The sequence below is a fragment of the Gossypium hirsutum genome, chromosome D01, assembly GCF_007990345.1.
Source record: "Gossypium hirsutum isolate 1008001.06 chromosome D01, Gossypium_hirsutum_v2.1, whole genome shotgun sequence".
Taxonomy (NCBI): Eukaryota; Viridiplantae; Streptophyta; class Magnoliopsida; order Malvales; family Malvaceae; genus Gossypium; species Gossypium hirsutum.
The window spans coordinates 57,959,312-57,979,170 of record NC_053437.1 but is presented as its reverse complement, the minus strand read 5'-3'; the positions used below and the strand labels follow the sequence as shown (position 1 = coordinate 57,979,170).

General features: G+C 33.4%; 1 protein-coding gene across 1 annotated transcript; it reads right to left on the bottom strand.

Moving 5' to 3' along the window:
• Positions 1-14,944: 14,944 nt before the first annotated feature.
• On the bottom strand, positions 14,945-15,816 carry LOC107921823 (basic form of pathogenesis-related protein 1). The gene has a single exon (XM_016851664.2). The coding sequence runs from the start codon at positions 15,587-15,589 to the stop codon at positions 15,098-15,100; it is 492 nt and encodes a 163-aa protein (XP_016707153.2). The 5' UTR covers positions 15,590-15,816; the 3' UTR covers positions 14,945-15,097.
• Positions 15,817-19,859: the final 4,043 nt, after the last annotated feature.

Genomic DNA, 19,859 nt, shown 5'->3' with positions numbered 1-19,859 from the left:
CGAGCAAAGAGGGGTAGTTGTAACAGCCCAATTTTTCCCGGTCCAAATTATAAACAAATAAACAAGTAAATTACTAGCCCAAAATAATGGCCCAAATACAAAAAAACCTAATACCCAATAACCCAAAGTCCAATAAGCCCATAACCTAAACTTTTTTCAGAAAGCCAAAATAGCAAAACAAATAGCAAAGGAGCGCTTCTCGTTGTTGCCGTTGACCATGAACGCTTGCAAAAAAAGAAAAAACACAAGGACAAAAACACCACACGCAAAGAACAGTAGAAAAGAAAATATAAAAAAAATAGTCTAATGTACTATTCGGCTATAAAATCCATGACTATCATGTATTTGTTATAAAGACAATCAAAAACAAATATAAAAAAAAACCACAACAGTTTTTTAGCGAAGGTATCTTTCTCTTTTGCATTTTTTTTGAATACTATATATATAAAATACGAAAGGTTCTTACCTCGACCGCCATCGCCGGAGTCTCCTTTGGCCTAGAAGACTGTCGAACCCTTGGGGGTTCGCCTAAAGCCTCATCAGGAACGACTAGAAACCGAAAGGCCCTTCTTTGTTGTTGTCGAACTTTGACTGGATCTAGGGATTTTGACCCCAAATTCGGATTCCCTAGGAAACAGGGACAAAAAGGCCCCTTTTTTTTGGGATCTCCAGCCACTGAAGGCAGCGGTATCCATCACCGATGATCGGTAGCCACGGCGAAGACTCACCGGCGCTAGGGCTGGATATGGAAGAGGCGAGAGAAAAAATAGCCTAAAGATTTTTTAAAAAAACTAAGTTCAGAAATGAAACTTTTAAGAAATTTTTTGCATATATAATTACCAGGATACGACTTCGTTTTGGCCAGGCTCCAAAATCCCCAAAACGGCGTCGTTTTATACACAACCTGAATGCCCGACCCAAATGCAACAAGATCCGCGTGTTTTTTTAAAAATGGTCTAATTTATATTTTAGTACTTTCGCTTTTAAACTTTCTTGCAATTTCGTCCTGTGTTATTTTTATTTTGTTTATTTTAAACCCTTTTATTTTACTCTCTTATTATTTAGTCCTGTGATCTACCGAAGGAATGGTGCGTTTAATGGGGTTTGGGATAATTACCAATTTGAGCCCTATTTATTTTCACATTTTTCATTTCAGTCCTTTATTTACTTATTTATTTATTTTATTACAATTTATGCCTTCAACTTCATTTTAATTCTGATTCAGTCCTTGGTTTATTTAATTTCAACCTTTTACAAATTTTATTTATTTATTTATTATTTCTTTACCTTTTTTACTACTCAAAATTCGTGTTATTTATATTTCCATTTTATTGTGCATTTTTCGCCCTTAGTATTATTATTATTATTGTCGAAACCATTTTTTTGAAAACAAAAAATTTAGTTGTCGACTTTAAAAAACAAAATAAATGGGAGTCGCCACTAATCTTTTATTGAGGTGTGATTGGATCACCTAAAAAATAGCTTTGGCCTACGAGTTTTAGAAAAATGGATCCGGGAGTCGGTTACGTATGAGGAAGGATTAGCACCCTCATTACGCCCAAAAATTGGCACCTAGTTAATTAATTACTGTCTTAATGTCGAAAATTTAAAAAAACGTAATCCTTAGCAAAACTTAAAAACGTTACGTATTAAGACCCTTATCATTTCAGAGAAAGAAAATACCACACCCAATACGTTAGGGCACGACATTCTAATTTTTCCCAAAAATGAATTAGGGCAAAATACTAGTGCAATAAAAAAATGTAAAAGAATATTCATTTATTCAAGATTTAAGAAATCGCGGCCCAATACGTTAGGGCACAATTCCTTTAAAATCCCAAACTTGGAATATTTCCTTTATTATTTTTTAGAAAAAATCTTCATTTCGAGAAATCAATGCGTCACATCAAATACGTTAGGACACAACGTGTTGAATTCCCAATAATGAGTTCTTATTTTTTGATTAAAGAGAAATGTTCGATTATTAGATTTAACGAAGAAAATCGAAACCCAATACGTTATGGCTCAATTTCCTTGAAAATCCTAAATACAAGCATTATCTCAATTTTGAAAATTTTAAAATCGAGTAAAAAATGTAATGTTATATTGAATGCGTGTATAAATGTCGCAATAACAAATAACAATAATAAATACGACAATTATATAGAAATAAGATAGACAAATAAATAAACAAAATTTAAAAAAACAATGACATGCAAAATATCAAATAAATGAGCAAAATAAAAAAAATATGAAAACATACATCAACAAACATATAAAAAAAATAAAGAAAAGAAAGTACATAATATATACATTGAAATTACGAAAAAATAAAATAAAATTTATATAAAAAATATATTTATATATATAATACATTCAGGAGAATAAAGAAAAATATACATATAGAAATTATAAAAAATGGATAGAAAGTATAATACATATATACGTACATATATATATAAGTTAATAAATATATAGATCATAAAGATAATGATTTTATATATATATATAGAAATTATAAAATATGTATAGAAAGTATAATATATATAGACGTAAATATATATAAGGTAATAAATATATAAATCATAAACATAATAATTACATATATAAACTTAAAAAAAAGGAAAAAAGAAAATATTTTGAAACTAATTAATTCTAAAAAATGACTAATTTTAAAATGTGATAAAAAAGCTAGGGCAAATTCGCAAATAATTGAAGTCTCAAGGACCATATTGAACGCGCAAAGAATGCAGAGGGACTGGAAAGGAAATTGTCCCTTCTTCTCCAAACGACGCTGTTCAAATTAGACCAAATTGAAATAAAAATAAATAAAAGGGTAAATTAAAAAATAAAAAAAAAACTTAATTACAAAAACATTAAAAGGCGGAGGGGCTAAATAAAAATAAATAAATAAAATTCGCAGTGGTATCACCTTCTCCCTTTTTTAAAATCGTAAATAAAAAAAATCGAAAGAAAAAAAATAGTAAGCCACCTTTAAAAAAAACTGCCAATCGTTCTTTTTTTTATTCCTCCTCCATCCTCCTCCCTTTTACAATGAAGGGAGAGGCCTCTATTTATAGTTGAGCCTCCCCAAATCCAACGGTACAGATCAATTACATCAACGGCTGAGATTAAAGGGTATCTAAAAATTAAATCTCCAAGATTACAAAATCATATATTCTAAGATTACATATCATATCTAAGATTGCATATATCATATCTAAGATTACATATCCTCGAAGATTATGTTTCCATATGTGAGCCTGGGCTAAAATTGGGTATTACAGCTGCCCCTCTTTGCTCGTTGTCGTGTAACAGGAACGGAGCAAAGACTTTAGAAATGGCCAATTTTTGCCCGGTCACACTGGACCTTGGTACTCTTCTTCTTCAAACAGCCATATCCATCTTACTGCATCTTCAGAGGTATAGGAATTGGTGTCTCGATCCACTCCACCGCAACGTCGGAAAGATAGGATTGGTGACTCGTAACTTTTAATCTGCTTAACTTCTTCAGTCTGCCTCACTGCAACTTCAGGGAGATAGGATTATTAGCTTTAATCTGCTCCACTGAAACTTCAGGGAGATAAGATTTTCCATCTTCAGTCCACTTTACTACCAATATAAGAAGACAGGATCTGCTATCTTCGATCTACTTCACGCCAATACATGAAGACAAGATCTGCTTTCTTCGATCTACTTTGCCACCAGTATATGAAGACAATATCTGCTTTCTTCGATCTATTTCACTACCAATATGGGAAGATAAGATCTGCATCTTCGATCCACTTCCTACCAATATAGGAAGATAGGATCTGCTATCTTCGATCTACTTCACGCCAATACATGAAGACAAGATCTGCTTTCTTCGATCTACTTCGCCACCAATATAGGAAGTCAAGATCTGCATCTTCGATCTACTTCCTACCAATATAGGAAGACAGGATCTGCTATCTTCGATCTACTTCACGCCAATACATGAAGACAAGATTTGCTTTCTTCGATTTACTTTGCCACCAATATGAGAAGACAAGATCTGCATCTTCGATCCACTTCCTACCAATATAGGAAGACAGGATCTGCTATCTTCGATCTACTTCACGCCAATACATGAAGACAAGATCTGCTTTTTTCGATCTACTTTGTCACCAATATGGGAAGACAAGATCTGCATCTTCGATCCACTTCCTACCAATATAGGAAGACAGGATCTGCTATCTTCGATCTACTTCACGCCAATACATGAAGACAAGATTTGCTTTCTTCGATCTACTTCGCCACCAATATGGGAAGACAAGATCTGCATCTTCGATCCACTTCCTACCAATATAGGAAGACAGGATCTACTATCTTCGATCTACTTTACGATAATACATGAAGACAAGATCTGCTTTCTTCGATCTACTTCGCCATCAATATGGGAAGACAAGATCTGCATCTTCAATCTACTTCCTATCAATATAGGAAGACAGGATCTGCTATCTTCGATCTATTTCACGCCAATACATGAAGACAAGATCTGTTTTTTCACTGATCTGTTCTCTGGGGAACATGACCTGTATAATGAATCTAATTATGCCTAATGATTAGGATGACATAATCAAAATGCATCAAATGCTCCTAACTAGACATGTGCCAAAGGTGTTTACATGAATGCAAAATTTTAATTTTCCGAGAATGATCTCGCTTAGGTTGTCATTGCTCGAAGTTTATTATGGTTTTGTAACTGACGTGCTACAACACCTTCTTGCTTGACTGGCTTTTCTGAAGAAACATTTAGCCAGGTTGGCCCCTTGGTAAACCTCAAAGTTTAATCCATCAGGGTGCAAAAATTCATATCATCGTTCTCCCACTGTAATCCAAGGGTATATGGCTTCTTCAATCCTCTTCTATCACAATTCAAGGATACAGGATCTAAATTTTTTTGGTCTCTTACACCATTCCCAGGGTATCGTACCAAAGGCTCATGCGCAAATGAAGGCTCTATTCTCTGAGGTAACCTCTTCCTATTGTCTGGTAATCATTACTTGCTTGTTTATTTAAGTTCTATCATCGACACGACATCTCGTTATGTTGCTCAATCAAAGCTTTTTGACAACAAAATCCAAAGAGAAATTCCTTATTTAGACTCTTCCTTTTCAAATTTTCAACCTTTAAACTTGGTGCGTTCTAAACAATAGTCCTATTTCATGCTCCTGTATTATTTAGAAAAATCTAGAGTAATACGCAAAACTTCTCTTGTGAAAGTTTTATTAGTCCATTAATCATTATTCAAATGTAACATGCTTGCAAAAAGGTCATAACAATGGTTAAGAATAAAATTAATTCTGAGCATAGCTCAAAAGGAATAAATTATCAATAATAGTAAAGAAGGATAACAAAGAAATTGGTTGGAAATGTGTATTTTGGAAAAGAATAAAATATTCCAAGAACAACAAAATAAATTGGGTGCCCTAGATATCGCAGCTTGAGCTTCACTGTACAAACTTTCTGAAGACCATTCTGAATTTGACATGTGTTTAGGAGATCTACAGTGCTTTGTCGATGCTTCAAGACGTCGCCTACCCTTTCTTGTTAATTCAAGTATAGGAAGATCATCATATGCCCCAATTTAATCAAAATTTGAACTACTCTGATTACCTCATGCCCCATTCTGATCAAATATTTGAGCCGTCCTTTTCGGGTTTTCAACTCAAATCCCTTTTGGTCTCAAGGTGCCCTTTGCGGGTTTTCACCTTGGCCTCTCCTTTTTCTTTTCTTTTCTTTTTTTTTTCTTTTTCTTTTTTTTATCACTTTCATTTTTTATTTTGATTTTGACTTTTTTTTGAATCTGAACTCCTAGGATTAGGCAAGTCCTTGTTATCCCTTATGATCAAAATCAACACTTTTCCAGATAAGGCCTTCCCCATATGGTTTTTCCCAGCTTGGGATGAAGTTCTTTTTGTATGCGAAGGATCTTCTTCAATACCAGGTCCCTCTCAAAGAATTTTCTAGGGTGGACCCTTTTTGTGAGCTCACATCATTTGCTTTTGGCACATTTGACCATGAATAACTTTGAACATTCCTCTTCAATCAGAACTAGGTCAAAAACTTAGAGAGAAATAATCTTGTCTTCAATAGGCAAAATCGCAATGGGCCCAAGAGAAAGGTATTGCCCCGGCAGTATTTTTTTTGAGATACGACATTAATCGTGAACAGAGTGCAAACTTTTGATATTATGCTGTCAAATATGATCCTTTTGGTGTTCCATTGGCATATAAATCAGCTTCCACCCATTGACGATCCCAAAGATGAATCGATGATCGTCAGACTCTTTTGGCGATATCGACCAAATGACTTTCAATCCCCATATAAGGAGAAATAAGGTATCCCAATGATTTTTTGTAGGGTAAAATCCGTTTCTTGACTTGTTCTACCATCCTTAGCAAGTTCAGAAATAGGCTACAATCTATGTCATCTTCAAAGTTATGAGATCCCTCTAAACACATATCTCGCTCAAAAGGAGATTCTCAGTCTATAATAGTGTCACTCATGTCATTGATATCTGGGGACTCATAGTAAGTGCAAAATAATATACAAAGGATGTATGAATTTACGAATAAATATTTGTACAATATAATTATGGATGAAATGACAGAGTGATTTGGAAGAAACTCTCCAAAAGAATGAAAGAATAATTATTCACATGAAAAGAATGGAAGAATATTTGCTCAAAATGTAAAGATATTTTTCATTAAAATAATAACATTCAGACATTAGCCTATTTCACAAAAAGTTCTCATTGTTTCTAGGCTAAAAGCAACAAGTGTTCTGAGTAATACTCTAAATAAGCTCTAAAAACTATAGGGATTTCTTTCGCAGTCCAATTATTTAGAACACCTCCAAGTTGATAAGGGCGAATATCTAACAAGGACCCTTTTCAGTTGTCTTCATGCACGGCAATGATGTGAACGCTTCCTAATCCTTCTTCATACATTGTATTCACCCCATCATCGATGTGATTGGGTAGCAAATTTTCTGCACTGGATGAACCATCAAATTTGACAACGCCTATATTGATGAGTCTTTCAACTAGCTTTTTGAAGGCAATGCAATTCTCTACTAAGTGCCCCATAATTCCAGCATGATAATCACATTGCGTGTTTGTATCATACCATTTAGGATACAGAGGTTGTAGGGGTTTTGAGTAGAAAGGTGCAACAATGTGCGCATCGAATAAGCTTTGATATAGCTCCTTATACTCCATCGGAATTGGTGTGAACTGAAGCTTCTCAGTACCTGGTTTCCCACCAGATACGTGCTTTGAAGGGCTCTGATGTCTGGTGGTTTCTGTCTTTAGCAGGCCCACAATGATTGGTTTTGAGTGGCCCTTATTATATTTGCCTGCATTATCCCATTCATTCCCCTTTTTCCTTAGGGCCTTTGTAGTATCTAGGTACTCCACCCTCGACTATTGCATTTCTGTTGGTTTAACAAGAGTAACAGGAAAATTGGATCCTAGGCCTGTCGAGCAATTCACTGGTGTTGATGTACCTGTTTGATAATGTTGGGATCTGACAGCTAAGAATGCCCCTTGTGGACGCCCATCTAGCTGGACCTGGACATTTATCGGAGTACCACCTAGAAAATCCTCATTATCAACCCCAATGTGGACCACCGGTTTTTCCACCTCTTCTAACTCTCCAGCTAGCAATCAGTTAAACTGGTTCATCATAATTTTCTGTAATTCTAGTACTTGATCTCTCATTTCCTGCTGAAATTTGGTCAGTTGTTCCTGCATCTGTATCTGCATTCGCTCTAATTTTTCCAACTTTTGTTCCATTTCTCTAATCTTTTCTTGGATACCGTAAGGGTGTTGGTAAGTTGGTTCGTTTCCAGATTAACTGAGGAGTGATTTAAATTAATTAGGATCTTTTAGTGGACTTTAATGCTATGATATCATGTAATGCGAATGCATGAAATGAATGCATAAAGAGACGTTGATTCTGATTCAATTCCATTTAGAGAACTTTACTAGAAAATAAATCTCTTTACATAAAATGAATATTTATACGGCCTTGCCCTCATAGGCGAAGACATTCAATCCTCTTCTTCATTCGAGCGTTAAGATAAATCTCACGAACTTTTCAAAAAGGACGTCTCTTCTATCTCCTTTTTGCTCGATTCGAGCCATAATTCATTGCTCACTCATCCTCGTGATGCTCGTTGGCTTCTCTTTAAGAAAGTTCAGTGGCTCTCGAATAATCTTTGTCATCTTGAATCCTTAGGTAACGGAGCCATAGTCGTGTAGTCCTCCATTAAATTATCATCCTTCTCTTATCACGTGTTTTTGGACCATATTTGGACAACCATATTGTCATCCACTTTATCAAGAAACCCATTTTCTTATGACAAGCTCTCTATTTAGCAACTGAACGTGAATCAACACCTCCTTTTATGATGAAATGAAATGCCATGTCATGCAATCAAAATAAAAACACAAAAGGTCAATAACATATATAAACATAGAAAATAATCAAGAAATAGTAAAATATCTATTCGGATATCTACCAGGGTTTAGTGCGGTTCTACCTAAGGTAAGCTCCTAAGGTTCATTATATGCGGTTTGGTTCTAAAGTAAAGGTACCCGAACCAGCATATTCCTCAATCCTCACCCATTATAGGCTCATATGGATCGAGTTCAGTTCAGGGGAATACATTTCCCTATGGCTGCACGGAGATGAAAATCTCACGAAGACATAGGTGCGGATGTATCCCGGAAGCAATCCACTACCCTACACAGATGTAAAAATCTCACGAAGGCATAGCTTCTCACTCTCACTTAAAAGGGTAAAATTGTTCAACTCATGAAATGCATAATGCAAACAATATTTAAACAAGAAGATAATGAATGCAAAAGGATGTTATGAGTTTTTTTTTAAAAATATTTTCTTGACCTTAAGACAAAAGTTAATTAACTTTGTGGCTCGACTCTCTTAAAAAAATTCCCCAGTGGAGTCGCCAAGCTGTCGAAACCATTTTTTTGAAAACAAAAAAATTAGTTGTTGACTTTAAAAAAACAAAATAAATGGGAGTCACCACCAATCTTTTATTGAGGTGTGATTGGATCACCTAAAAAATAGCTTTGGTCTACGAGTTTTAGAAAAATGGATTCGGGAGTCGGTTACGTATGAGGAAGGATTAGCACCCTCATTACGCCCAAAAATTGGCACATAGTTAATTAATTACTGTCTTAATGTCGAAAATTTAAAAGAATGTAATCCTTAGCAAAACTTAAAAACGTTACGTATTAAGACCCTTATCATTTCAGAGAAAGAAAATATCACACCCAATACGTTAGGGCACAACATTCTAATTTTCCCCAAAAATGAATTAGGGCAAAATACTAGTGCAATAAAAAAATTTAAAAGAATATCCATTTATTCAAGATTTAAGAAATCGCGGCCCAATACGTTAGGGCACAATTCCTTTAAAATCCCAAACTCGGAATATTTCCTTTATTATTTTTTAGAAAAAATCATCATTTCGAGAAATCAATGCGTCACATCCAATACATTAGGACACAACGTGTTGAATTCCCAATAATGAGTTCTTATTTTTTGATTAAAGAGAAATGTTCGATTATTAGATTTAACGAAGAAAATCGAAACTCAATACGTTAGGGCTCAATTTCCTTGAAAATCCTAAATACAAGCATTATCTCAATTTTGAAAATTTTAAAATCGAGTAAAAAAAATGTAATGTTATATTGAATGCGTGTATAAATGTCGCAATAACAAATAACAATAATAAATACGACAATTATATAGAAATAAGATAGACAAATAAATAAACAAAATTTAAAAAAAATAATGACTTGCAAAGTATCAAATAAATGAGCAAAATAAAAAAAATATGAAAACATACACCAACAAACATATAAAAAAAATAAAGAAAACAAAGTACATAATATATACATTGAAATTATGAAAAAAATAAAATAAAATTTATATAAAAAATATATTTATATATATAATACATTCAGGAGAATAAAGAAAAATATACATATAGAAATTATAAAATATGGATAGAAAGTATAATACATATATACGTACATATATATATAAGTTAATAAATATATAGATCATAAAGATAATGATTATATATATATAGAAATTATAAAATATGTATAGAAAGTATAATATATATATAGGTACATATATATAAGGTAATAAATATATAAATCATAAAAATAATAATTACATATATAAACTAAAAAAAAGGAAAAAAATATTTTGAAACTAATTAATTCTAAAAAAATGGCTAATTTTAAAATGTGATAAGAAAGCTAGGGCAAATTCGCAAATAATTGAAGTCTCAAGGACCATATTGAACGCGCAAAGAATGCAGAGGGGCTGGAAAGGAAATTGTCCCTTCTCCTCTAAACGACGTCGTTCAAATTAGACCAAATTGAAATAAAAATAAATAAAATGGTAAATTAAAAAATAAAAAAAAACTTAATTACAAAAACATTAAAAGGCGGAGGGGCTAAATAAAAATAAATAAATAAAATTCGCAGTGGTATCACCTTCTCCCTTTTTTAAAATCGTAAATAAAAAAAATCGAAAGAAAAAAAAATAGTAAGCCACCTTTAAAAAAAACTGCCAATCGTTCTCTTTTTTATTCCTCCTCCATCCTCCTCCCTTTTACAATGAAGGGAGAGGCCTCTATTTATAGTTGAGCCTCCCCAAATCTAACGGTACAGATCAATTACATCAACGGCTGAGATTAAAGGGTATCTACAAATTAAATCTCTAAGATTACAAAATCATATCTTCTAAGATTACATATCATATCTAAGATTGCATATCATATCTAAGATTACATATCCTCGAAGATTATGTTTCCATATGTGAGCCCGGGCTAAAATTGGGTATTACAATTACAATTATTATTATTATTATTATTATTATTATTATTATTATTATTATAGGAATTATAATATGATTATCGCTATTATTACTATAAATTATTATTTTTCACTATCATTATATTTGTATTATTATTACTCACTAGCATAGTATTTTTATTTTTATTTTTATTTTATTGATTTATTTATTTGTTCATTTATCTACTTACTTATCATTTTAATATCATCATTTCATTTTTACCCATTACTATGTTACTTTATTTTGCTAACATCCGTGTTGTGTATCGCGTTAAAACATATTTGTCCATTTTATTACTAGGCCTAGATAAATTAAAAAGCATACGTTAAAAGGTTGCATTCGTTTTACCATATGAATAGGAAATATTAAAAAAAAAACCAAGGCAATGTTCATCATTTTCGGAATTAGAGGAGTCGTGCTCCTAACTTACGGAGTTTGGCCTCTTTCTAAAACCGAAATAGTTGAATATCTATTTTAAAATATAAAAAATGATATTTAAGTAATGATTAAATGGCGATTTTTCTTGTATTCGAGGATTTAAGGCATCGTGTCCTAACTTACGGGGCATGATCTTTTCTTCTTGATTAACTTGAAATAAGCTCTTTTCGTGAAAATCAATTTAGTTAAGCATTATTTAATATCATGCAAAGAGGGATCGTATTTTAAATTTGCTTCAAATTTTTAATTTTCGACGTCAAAACATTATCTAACCAACGAGATACCAATTTTGGGCGTTATGAGGATGCTAATCCTTCCTCATACGTAACCGACTCCTGAACCCACATTCTTGGATTTTGTAGGCTAAAAATTATCGTTTTAGAAAAATCTAACCTTTTATTTAGATGGTTAAAATTTGAGGTGATCCGATTACACCTAATAAAAAGAATCGATGGCGACTCCATTTTAGTTCTTTTTAAAATAAAAAGCCGATTTCCAAAAGGTTTTGACACCCCTTTTTTTATTTTTCCTTTAATTTCAACAATAAGGGCAAATTTCCAAAACAACCCTTGAATTCTTGTGACTTCAACTATTAAATCCCTTTCCTAATCATATAAGGGTTTCTACTTCATATTCAACCCTAATTGGAATTTTCCCCTATTTCTTTCATATTCTTTCTTCATCTTTCCTTTTGTAAAAAAAATCTCTCATTTGCTCGAATTTTATTTTGATCCCAAGTTGAAACTAAGACCCGTTCGAACCGTTCTTCATATTAATTTAGAGAAACGCCGTCAATTTTCATTCTAACAAGCCAAAATCAGTAAGCATCCTCATTTCTAATTTTATAAAATCCTAGGATTCTGAAATAGCATTGTTCTTGATAATCTTTTAAATTGATTTCAAATCTTTTTCGAGTTTTCCTGAAAATCTTGCTAAAATCCTGTAAATCTTGAAATTATATTAATTCTTGTATTTTTATCAATCAAAAGACTCGTTGTAGGTCACCCAGATCAAATTTAGACGTGAGGATCATTGTATGAGACCTCGCAAGTTAGGTGTGTGTTCTTTTATGAGAAAATCGTAATAATTGAAAAAAACCCAAACCACACGGCCTACCACATGGGCGTGTAAGTCGCCTATGTGTATTGTACAGTCTCACAAACAACCATGTTTCCCCCTTAAAAATCTAGGTATTCGCTTCTCATACGACCTAGGACCCCCTATACGACTTGCCACATGGTCATGTCTCCCTTATAGGAAGGAATTTCAAATGTCAAACGGCCTCAGACTCTCACACAGCAATGTAACCTTTCCACACAGTCTTTTGCTTTTTTCAACTAATGAAGCACTAGTCTCCTCACTACCTGTCATAATGTTGAAGTCTCCTACAGTGTCAGTTGTCCCACCATCATCAGTAATCCCTTTAGACATGTGTGCTACTAGTCAACCCTCATTGCAACCTTTATTATCTCGCAATGAAAGTCCCTTGAGCTCGGCTTCTTCAAGCCCTCCTCCTGGCAACATTTATCCTATGGTTACCAGGAGCAAGGCTTACATATTTAATTTGAAGTCATACACTGTGACTACCACCATTAGCCCAATTGAACCCTCCATGAAGCCATGAGGATTCCATCCTGGTAGAATGCAATGTATGATTAATTGCATGCCTTGGCTTGTCATGACACATGGGACTTAGTGTCTCCTCTTTCTGACAGGTCACTCGTCAGGTGTAAATGGATTTTCAAGAACAAGAATAATTCAGATGGTAGTGTGGCTCAAAACAAGGTATGTCTTATAGCTCAAGGTTTCTCACAAGCTGCAGGTATGGACTATAATGAAACTTTTAGTCCAATGATGAAAGCAAACAATGTTCGAACAATCCTAGGTTTGGTTGTATCCAACAAATGGCGACTTCATCCTCGAAGCTGTTGATGAAAAGGTTACTTAATGGCTTCCAAACTCAAGAAGGTACTCTACGGCCTTAAACAAGCTCTTAGAGCTTGGTTCCAGAAGCTCCATGACTTCTTAATTCGACAGTTACATTTCCAGTCATCCAAAGTAGATTCCTCGATCTTTATTTTTTAAAAAGACCCCTTCTGGTAACAATGTGTTTTTACTCGTATATGTGGACGATATCATTTTCACAGGAGATTCCAACACAGACATCGAAGTAGTCATTCAGTTTTTGCATAATTAGTTTTCACTAAAGGACCTTGGAGATCTTAGTTATTTTCTCAGTCTAGAAGTAACACGACACGGTGATAATGTACATATTTCTCAACACAAGTATGCACGAGATCTATTAGACACGGCAAAGCCAGTGGCCATGCCTATGGTAAGCTCACCTACATTATCTTCTCTAGTTGGTTCACCACTTCAAGATGGCACCCAATATCGACAGATAATTGGAGGGTTTCAATACCTATGTTTGACGAGACCAGACATATCTTTTATTGTTAATAAGGTGAGTCAATACATACACTTGCCACATGGTGTGCACTGGACAATAGTTAAACGAATTCTGAGGTATATACGAGGGACACTGCATCATGGATTGGTATTTCAACCATTAATGGTCATTTTGATAGGGTTCTCTGAGGCTGATTGGACGAGTTCTCTTGAAGATCCAAAGTCAATGTCTGGGTTCTATGTCTATCTTGGTAACAACTTGGTTGGCTGGTCATCAAAAAGATAAAGGGTTGTTTCTCAATCAACAACAAAGGCTGAGTACAGGAGTTTGGCAAATGTCACTACAAAGGTTACATGGTTTCAATCGTTACTTGATGAAATAGGGGTACCATTACAACGTGTTCCAGTTATTTGGTGTGATAACTCGAGCACCGTCTCACTAGCTGCAAATCCAGTAATGCGTGCCCGGGTCAAGCATGTGGAGCTTGATTTACATTTTATTTGAGATAAGGTATTAAGTGGGAAGCTTAAGGTAAATCATGTACCTGGGAAAATCAGGTGGTTGATGTGCTGACAAAGCCACTAACCATCGATGCCTTTTCTCGATTTCCCCATAGGCTGAATGTTGCTTCTTTTGAAGCTTTTCAGCAAGGAAACTCAAAGAGAATATCAGCAGTAGCTACTTAAACAGATTAACTACTTCCAGTTAATTAGTTCATTCTTCTGTTAGTTAGTTATCTTCTACTAATTAGCTATTCCCTTGTTATTGTAATATGTGTATAAAAGCACACTCATTGTACCTCAAATGTTATGAATCAAAGATTATTTTCTCTATTTCTTGTTTATGTTAAAGATACATATAAAATTTAAGATCTAAAACTATTTATTTTGATCTAATAGTTTAGATAATTTTGATTCTCGTTGTTTCATTTTAAAATTCTCTTATGACCCAATTTCTTACTTGTATTAAACTGCTGATCGGATATTAAACACTTATTTGTTGAGTGTTCCAAATTTTTATGTCTGGATTTTTTTTTGAAAACATCGCTCAATTATGTTAGGAGTTTAAAAGGTAAAGTAAAAATAAAAAATATAAAAACATAAAAAGGTTGAAATGTATTTATATATATATAGATATATATATATATAGAGAGAGAGAGAGAGAGAAATCATTAAACAAAGATATCAAAGTTCACATGAATTATATAGTCTGGATAAGACAACAGTTACGACATTCATATATAATTCCTTTTTCTCTATAACTTATAAGGAAATTAGACACAGCGTAGATTAAAGGAGGGAAAGAAGCAGAACAATGGTGGTAATTAATAAGGGCGTTCACCCTCAACATTTCCAACTGGATCATAGCTGCAAATGACAAAAACCCAACCATTGGCACACTTAGCTCTACCGCACCCAAGATGAACCGACTTGCTCCAAACAATTTGAGTATAGTGTAAGCAATCATCACCACTACTAACGCAGCTGTTGGAACTGTGATCATAATCAGGCTTTTCACTAGCCCACATTTTGACAGCATCAACACCATCCAAGTTGCCATAGCCTTCAGCAAGGTTTTCACCATAAGGTCCGTATGAATGCTCCATCTCGCAGTCCTTCATCCTTTTATCGGCGTACTTTTGAGCATAAGAAGCCACAGTTCGGTTCCAAACAAGAGGGCCAACTCCAACCGCAGCACGGATCACGTTATGAGCATTCACAAAGTCTTGAGGAGAATTTTGAGCTTCTGAGAAGTGAGATAAACATAGGGTCATGAAGCATATAGCTGAGGAAAGTTTGGTGAACCACACCTTCATTCTATGTTTTAATGCTTTTGTTTTTTTTTTTCCTTCTTTCTTTTTATGTACAATGCTGATGGTTTAGGGTTTATATAGGGAATATAGCTTAAGGAAGAAATAGTTTAAAGTGGACTTCAGGAAACATGAATGTGTGGTGGAAATAAATTTTGAATCTTTTCAGTAAATCCACCCAAGATTAGGGCAATAATTTAGGAAAGATAAATATTGACTACATATATAAGTATTATTTAGAGTTGTATCCCGTGTAACGGTAAGACACGTTAAAATCCCAATGAAATAACATAGATTCGAATATTAAATTTAATATTATTAAAAAGAATAGTCACAAATTTAATTATATTAAATTGTATTTGATTTCATCATTATTATTTTTATTTGTAGAACAAAGAAGTAATTAGACACCATGTTTCAAAGAATAAAATAGGCCTCAGAGTTCACATGCATTGCATAAGAACAATTAACATTTTGTCGACTTCGGAACCAATTTCTTCACTCAAAAAAATTGCCTTTTTTTAAAAAAAATATTCGTGCTGTTGAGCCTTGGCAGTTGGCAATTGCAAGTAAAAAATATTAATAAATATCATTATCAGTAAATATAATAAAGATAAATATGCAGCAATTAGTAGAGCATGTGATTAGGAGTTAAAGACTAAATATGCTTCTTGACGTATATTTAGCGGCCTTAATTAAGTATTTGACACGGATTTAGCGCATATATGATGGATAATCATATTTTCCTTCTTCAAAGGGTTAATCATATTTTAAATCTCTTTGTAATCGAACTAGTGAATATATTACTTTATTCAGTATTAATTTAATTGACATTAATATTATTAGTAATACAGGAGAACATGAGTTCGAATATGTTGAAATCTATTATCTGAGAATATTTTATTTTGAATTTATTTCTTAAAACTTCATGAAACTCTTGGTTGATTACTTTCACATTTCTTCATTTCAAAGAAGAAAACTTTGGATTACTCGAATTTCAAAATAAAGTATACTTTTGACTATATGTAAATAGAGAATTAATCATGTGATGGCGCAGTTTGATGCATGAAATGGGGATACGTACCTTTTCAAGTTTACTTATTTTCCCTTTCTTCGTTTAAAGTTTTAGACTTTCTTGGATAGACCGAATTGAAGATTAAAAGTTGGAGCAAAACATGAAAAGTTGGATTTTCTTTTTTTTATTTATTTACATCTCTATGTTCCGTTGGAAGGATGGAAATTTAAAAAGAAATAAGATAAGAGAGGATGATTTTTTTATCTTAATCCATAAAAATTAATTCTTTCAAATTGTAATGATGAGAGAAAAGAAATGTAAGAGATATTATGCTAGTTCAAAATTATACATTTTTCAAAAAAAAAATTCGATGAATTACAATAACAAAATAGAACCCGAACAACAAACACGACTAACGCAACTCGAATCCAAACTACACTTGAGGAAATGAACACCCTTAACCATCAAACCATCACATGAGATTTTCAAATATTTTATTTTATTTTATTTTATTTTTCAACTCTACCAAGTAATAAGTAATAGATTAAAGGAAAATTACATTTTCGTTTTTCCATCTTTAGCACACCAATAGAAAGAACAAAATGGGCATTTTCGAAAAGAACAAATTGGGGTTCTAAGAGGTAGAAAGGCTCTCGCGTTTTGGACATTGCTTATAGAGTTCATTAAAAGGTGGCCCATTGAGCTCTTTTAAACTGCAACAAGTTTGTGGTTAACGTAAGCTTGATATTCAAAATCGGACCCAATGATTTATTGTCAATTATCACCTAATGAGTTTTATCTTGTAAATTTGAGAACAACTTGGAATCAAGACAATCTATATGTCTTCAATATTGGCGCTTAGGTAGTTTGTTTTCATTGGTTCCTTGAACTTGCATTGGAACGAACACTTACGTTAGCCAAGCATAAAACCTTTGTTTGTGCCTTCACTTCAACGATTAAACAATTTTGGTTGTAGAACTTGTATTTGCCTGTAACTACAGTAATGCTAGCCTTTTTCACAACAAATAGCTAACGTACAGATTTTGACATGTGTGTATTCGTGTTGTGATGATATTTTTTTTTACGCATTGTGCTATGTTGGTGGTATTTTATTATTGTAGTCATTCTTTTCATGTTGTGTTCCTGTCATGTAATCATGTAACGTGTTTATATCTCTCTTTGAACATGAAGTTTTGTTGCACCCAACACTACGCCTCACAAGATCATGGACCTCACCAACTTTATGGCATCCTCAACAAGTAGAGCCTAACCCTTGGACCTCGTCAAGTCAAATGGTCAAGTCTCCTTCCTGCATGGTTAACACGGGGAGCCCCATCAAGTCTAATCAAGTCCAATCGTTGTCTAGTCGTTAGACCTATTAATCCAACTTTCGTTTGGCTAGAGGGCTAACTTGCTCCTAATTTACCAACTTAGACAAGACCTTCTTAGACACATGTTAAGGGTTAATAGTGGTTAGTAGGCAAACCTTTACTATAAATATCACACTCCATTCTATGAAAGGTAAGACTCTTCTAATATACCAAAAATTCTACCCAACCATCCAGAATTAGCTCGAGTCTTCACACAGTCCCTTGCTACCATGTGAACAATCATCTCCACCCACATTATCCTCTTTGTCTCAACAATTTTGTGTGGTGAGGGTGGACTAAATGACTCATCTTGGTGATCCCGAAAACCAAGATACCATCAACATTTCCACCACCTAAGCATTCCAAATTTGTCAGCATAACCGATCTCAAGCGGAAATGCACCCTTATAACCCTTACATTGACCCATATGATAACCAATACCAACAATATCCATGTCAACAACTAAGATATTATAACGCCTTCCATTAACGTTTAAAGACAATAATGGAAAAAGGAATCCAAAATACTAGCAACAAGCAACAAGCAACTTTTCCTCAACAAGACCTTGATACTTGGCATGATGAAGTGGAAGGCCATAGGAGGGATATACAAGCTCTTAGGCATATCCAAGGAAGCTATCAATAAACTCGGTCACAAGGTTAATAAGATAACTGGATTGAAAAAGACTATTAACTCTAATGAGATCCCAACTGTGGGTGTGACACAAGGAGTTGAGCTACGAATTGGAGATTGGAAGGTCAGGTAAAACTAAGGTAATCAATTTGGATGACTATGATTTTGTACTCGGCTTAAATGCTTGACTAGTTAACTTTGCTTGTCCCTTTTTCTAATTGCATACATATCTTAGTTATATATGCACGAATTGGGTGAAATTTATTAAATTCAATTCACCAAAGCTACCAATTTTCAAGTTTAGAATATTAGTCGACTTACAACGACTTTTTAGATGTGATCCAAACATTTTTGGGTTAAGATGTGTTCATACCATTCATAGATCTAACTTTTAGCTTCGAAACGCACTTTGAATGAATCAATTTTGGGTCTGAGAGCTCAAGTTATGGCCATTTTAGTGAAGATAAAATTTTTTAACGAACAGCAAATTACAAGTTTCGGGCTTTAATTCGAGTTTAAATCATATTGGGTTCGATTTTAGGGCTTAATTTTGATTATATATGTGTCAAATATTATATTTATTAGGTTTTATATTTTTATTATTTATTTATTTCAAATTTTAGGATATTTTTAAATATTTTCAATTGGTTAGGAGTTTTATGTATCTTAGTCAACAAGAAAGTTTAGTTCCACTCTAACTACTTCTTATTAACTAAACTTTCTTGTTTAGATTAATTAGAGTTTCATTATATTTAATAGTTTTATTTTGATGTAACTAAGTAGCTTATGTAAAGGCCTCTTCATTAGATATCTTTCTTGTGTATTTTAAGAGTAGTTTTTTTTTCCTTGGTTTTCTTCTTCAAGTCGTAGGAAGCACTCTTGGGTTTGGCCTTAAGGAGTTGGTTAGAACTATTTGTGAAGCTTGTTAAAGTTTTTTTTTTTCAAAAGATTTCATAGGACATCGACTTTCACATTCCATCAATTTTTTTCCCATCTCACCCTAATTTTATCTTTCTTGATTTTATGGTTTGTTTTTCTATTTATTTTCATTGTTTCTAATGGGTTTGCTTCTTCTTTTCTAGAATTTGGTTCGATTCTTCTCATGCCCAACAACTTGAATTTGGATTTTTGAGTTGCTTCTTTATGTTAAATAAACTGCTTTCATCAATTTACTTAAACATCTAAAAAAATTATTTTACTCTGAAACTTTTCAGAAAAACATCATTTTCGGTGGGTAAACAAATTCGAAACTATTTAA

Excerpts from the sequence above, each read along its gene's own strand:
- LOC107921823 (XM_016851664.2), bottom strand. The coding sequence starts at position 15,589 with ATGAAGGTGTGGTTCACCAAACTTTCCTCAGCTATATGCTTCATGACC.